The 4,896-nt window shown below is 45.8% G+C and overlaps 1 protein-coding gene across 1 annotated transcript; it reads left to right on the plus strand.

The window, feature by feature from the left end:
• Nucleotides 1–1,376: 1,376 nt before the first annotated feature.
• Nucleotides 1,377–3,996, plus strand: LOC104084309 (potassium voltage-gated channel subfamily H member 5-like; the record flags this gene model as incomplete). The annotated part of the gene is made up of 2 exons (XM_009588086.1): nucleotides 1,377–1,582; nucleotides 3,049–3,996. Coding segments are annotated over 2 exons (1,154 nt in total), but the record flags the coding sequence as incomplete, so codon positions are not given.
• Nucleotides 3,997–4,896: the final 900 nt, after the last annotated feature.

Raw genomic sequence — 4,896 nt, forward strand, 5'->3', positions numbered from 1 at the left:
AATAGCAAACACCTGTGAACACATCCAGGTTTCATGAGAAAGCTGAGGGGAGGGTGTGCGCAGGGCTGTGCATCAGCTCACCTTTGCTTCCTTGGAAATACGGCTCCACCAAGGTAGATCAGTCCTGAATTCTTGACTCCCAGCTAACCCCCGGATTTCCGAGTCCCTGGGCATTTTCTGCACTAGTGCAGAGTGCAGCAGGCTTGCTTCTTCAAGGGAGCTGCCCATGATCGTTCCAGGGTATAGCACTTTCTGTCCCAAGCAGAGAAAGAGGAAAGGATTTATTGAAGAGCTCTGCCAGGCTCCTGCTAGCGTCTGCAAGAGACTGAAGGAAAATCTCCTCCTGGGGAGGTGACAGCAGGGCTTTGGGGGTGTGTCTTCTCCACTGCATGTGCGTAAAGTGGGGAGAAAGCCCACGGCTGTGAGAGGTTACGGGGTCCTTGGTCTCACTTGGCCGGAGCATATTTGCACTGCAAATCTGATGGTGTTCGTCACCTCGACCGCACATCCCCGCAGCAGGGATACATTCAGCTTCCCCCAAAGCGTTGGCCCCATGCTGAGGCACAGCAGCACTTGGGCTCAGACACCCGTGCCAGGGGGCTCGGCTCGTCCAAGTGACATCTGGCCAAGTGGTTCTGGGGCGAAGCCTCCAGCAGAGAAAAACAAAGTAATTTCCTGGCTTTCAGAAGGGCCCACTTCAGGAGCGTGAGGTACAGGCAGTGTCAAATTAGTGAAGTCTTGGCTTTTCTTCTGCAGAAGGCAGTGGCAGCAGTCACGGATAATTATATTCTGTGCAGGGAGATAACCTCTGGCTGGAGAAATTTTGAACTGAGAGGAGAAAAGGGAGAAATGAAAGAACAAGAGTAGACTGGGGAAAAAAAGAGAGATGAGGGTAGTTTTCAGTGAAGGGCAAGTGTTTGAGAGGAATCAGAAACTGGTGCTGTGGTCTTTGTTGTTGTCGCTCTGGTCTGTATAAACAGCTGGTAGGACAGAAGTTACCCAAGTTACCTCGTGCCTCTCCTGACCGCACATCCAGTGCTGCACTGGACACGGGAGCGCAGCCAGCCCCTGCCAGGCTGCAGGCAGCTGCCTGCCCTGCAGCAGCCCCGGCTGCCTCCGGCCACCACCGGCCAGGCACAAGCTGCCTGGGGGCGAGGAGGGTGCTCAAGCTGTGAGATAGGGTCATGGCCACAGAGCAGGGAAACGTTGGGTAGAGGATGTTTTCCCCACCCCAGATGTTTTCAGGGACCCAGCCACTCTGGCTTGGCACAGCACAGGGCAGAGCAGCACAGCCAGATGGGGAGACCAGCGGAGGAACCGGCCATCTTCTCTGAGACACATCTTGGGGACACATCCTTGCAGCTGGTTGCTTTCAGCATTGCATCATCTGCCAGAGGTGCCACGCTGCCCTCCAGGGAAAGAAAGGCAAAAACAAAACAACACAACCCACCTTCCAAGTCTTCATTTAGAGAGCGTGGCTTCAATTAAATGTAATTACTTAATTTTGAATCAAGGGCAACTTTTCTTGCATTTATTTGCTGTCCCCAGTGGCTTGTCCGAGAGAGAGAGTTGCTCCATGAGGGTAGGTGCTAATGAAGAGGAGCTTCCAAGTGAGTGTATGTGTCACTGCATCTAGGTCAGAAGAGTCAGATGAAAGTATCTTCCATGTTTCTCTGTTGGGTTTTTTTTAAACTGGGCTTCTAATAAACATGTTAACTTTCCGAATTATTATAAGCAGCTGCATCTATCAGCAGCACACAAGGATATATTTACTGCGTTTGAAAGCTCTCTAATGAAGCTTTGAAGTCCAGCTCATCCCAGATTCATGCAGGGAAGGAGCTGTAGCCATCATGGCACTCCTCTGCCGACTTCTGAAGATGTGAGACTTGAAAGCAACTATTTCTTTGCAAATATGTACGGGTGTGAGAAGCCTTTTTATAAAAAGTAAATAGATACTGAAATATGGATATTCAAACAGATACTTCAAAACCTATATGTGATTGTCACAGAGTTTTGTTTGTGTATTGCAGGGGCATTCTTTTCTTTTCTTATCAACACTATTCCTACACAGCCCATATTTCCATTTAATCACATGCTGCTTTTCACTTTAGTATTGTTATCCAGAGAAGCAGAGTTTCCCTATCCTGCCTCAGTCCCACATTGAAGAAAACTGGATGAACCTAAAAAAAAAAAAAAGATTTCATATGAGTAACATGTATAAAATCATCAGAAAGGCTTTTAGTCTGTGGATCCTTCCACAGCTTGAGGCTCAGATTCCTTTTTCTATAGAGGTCTGAGAGATGCTGCAGGGTGAAATAACTGCAGCATTAAATGGCATGGCATCATGGAACGGTGGATATTGCTGGGTTTTATAATCACACACCCTTGTTACGGTGCTTCTCCATGGTACACCCACACATATTAGACATATAAACTCTCCAGGAAATGCTTGTGTTGCTGTGGGAAGCCACACAACACAGCACAAGGGGAACCTAATTGCACCCTCCAGCCACTGTTACAAAACTAGCAGTAAGCAGAGCTAAAAAATATTGAGCGCATTCGGATTTTCCAGTCTCTTGTGTGTACGTTGAGTTAAACTTACAGTTGTGTCATCTCCGCTGAATTACTGTTTCCTTTTGATCTGTACTAAAGATAGCGATGAGTGTGAGTAATGGGTAAGTAGGTATCACAGTATTTGGGTTCTTGCTCACTTACTTTCTTCTCTTTATTCAGTTTCTTTCCTTCTCTTGGTGTTGGGATATTTTTAGTTTTTCAAGGCTCTATCTTCTGCATCAAACATAAAGGTGAAACCCACTTCTAATCTATACTTTTAAGAAAGTGTGTGTGTATATATATGTATCTATGGAGTGGCATATAGCTGAGGTTACTATGTCTTGATCAGCTCCATTTGAATTCACTACAAGAAATTAAGATAGAAAGGAAGGAGAAATGGATGTTCTCTCAATACTGTTCCCCCATCTCCCAGTAATGTTTGCCGTATGCGATGTCCTTTGGGTACTGACTCTGTTGTGGGTTTATCCACCATAGATCATCTTCAGGAAGATCAGCGATGTCAAGAAGGAAGAAGAGGAGCGCCTGCGCCAGAAGAACGAGGTGACGCTGAGCATCCCTGTGGACCACCCCGTGCGGAAACTCTTCCAGAAATTCAAACAGCAAAAGGAGATGCGTAATCAAGGCTCAACCCACATTGACCCTGAAAGGAACCAGCTTCAGGTGGAAAGCCGGAGCGTGCAGAATGGGGCCTCCATCACAGGCACCAGCGTGGTCACCGTATCTCAGATCACCCCCATCCAGACATCCCTGGCTTACATGAAAACCAGTGAGGCCGTGAAGCAGAACAACAGGGATGCAATGGAGCTCAAGCCAAATGGAAACGGAGACCAAAAATGTCTGAAAGTAAACAGTCCCATGCGGATGAAAAACGGGAACGGGAAAGGGTGGCTTCGACTGAAGAACACGATGGGGACCCATGAGGAGAAGAAGGAGGACTGGAACAACGTCACGAAGGCTGAGTCCATGGGGTTGCTGTCCGACGACCCCAAGTGCAATGACTCGGAGAACGGTGTAAATAAAAACCCACTGAGGAAAACAGACTCTTGTGACAGTGGAATAACAAAAAGTGACCTTCGCTTGGATAAAGCTGGTGAGACTCGCAGCCCCCTGGAGCACAGCCCCATTCAGGCTGACGCTAGGCATCCTTTCTACCCTATTCCTGAGCAGGCCTTACAAACCACACTGCAGGAAGTCAAGTATGAACTCAAAGAAGATATCCAGCTGCTAAGCAGTAGGATGGCTGCCCTTGAGAAGCAGGTGGCAGAAATTTTAAAAATATTGTCCGAAAAGAACGTACCCCAGATCTCTTCCCCCAAATCTCATTTATCACCCCAGCGGCCCCCCCAGATACCCTGTCAGGATATTTTTAGTGTTTCAAGGCCTGCATCACCTGAATCAGAAAAAGATGAAATCCACTTTTAGCATATACCTATGTGTATATATGTATACAGTATATATGCAGAGGTGTATATATACCTTTATACATATATATGTGTGTGTGTATACGGTAAATATATATACATATATATTTTCACTTGCATCCAATATGACTTGAACACACCAAGGATTTTGATATGTAAATATTGCATGTCCAGCTGGATTCTGGCCTGCCAAAGAAAACAATTATTAACATAGATATTGCTTGTATAATATGCAGTTGACTGCATGCACACTTTACATTTATTTATAATCTCTATTATGTAATAAAAGAATGACTTTTGTTTAACAAAGGCAATGTACTATTTAAAGAATCAGGGTCTAACCTGCCAATATTGCCATGACAGTTTTGATCTCAGGCTGGGTGAATTGAGCTTTTATTTCCTCACTGTCTTTTCTGCCGAGTTAAACAGTAGATTAACGTGACCACGTGGAGGAAACGTTCAGACTCCAATTAGTATTGTTTCCTGGTATCATTCCGTTACAATATACTGTATATTTGGTGATGAATTCCCCTGCTCCTCCTAAAGGGAGGGCTCAAGCTCAGCGGCCAGGGAAGGGCACCGTGTCCGGTGCTGGGGTGGATCACTGGAATTTATTCGTGTGGGTATTGTGCATGCACAGCCTTTTTTTTCAAGTATCCTCCTGCTCTTTTAACATCGTAAGTAAGAAATAATAATGGTGATTTATGTAACAAAATGAAACTAACAGAAACCCTCTCAGCTGCACTCCCTGTGTGTTTGGGGGTAACTTCTTTCTTGAAAGCCTCCTTTTACTGATGCCATTTTTACTGAACTGTTAGAGTAACATTATGTAGATTCTCTTCGCAGCACTCAGCGATGGTGTCCGGTTCTGTCAGTATCTTTATTAGGATGTCCTGTTTTT

This window comes from Fulmarus glacialis, unplaced genomic scaffold (assembly GCF_000690835.1).
Source record: "Fulmarus glacialis isolate BGI_N327 unplaced genomic scaffold, ASM69083v1 scaffold30350, whole genome shotgun sequence".
Taxonomy (NCBI): domain Eukaryota; kingdom Metazoa; phylum Chordata; class Aves; order Procellariiformes; family Procellariidae; genus Fulmarus; species Fulmarus glacialis.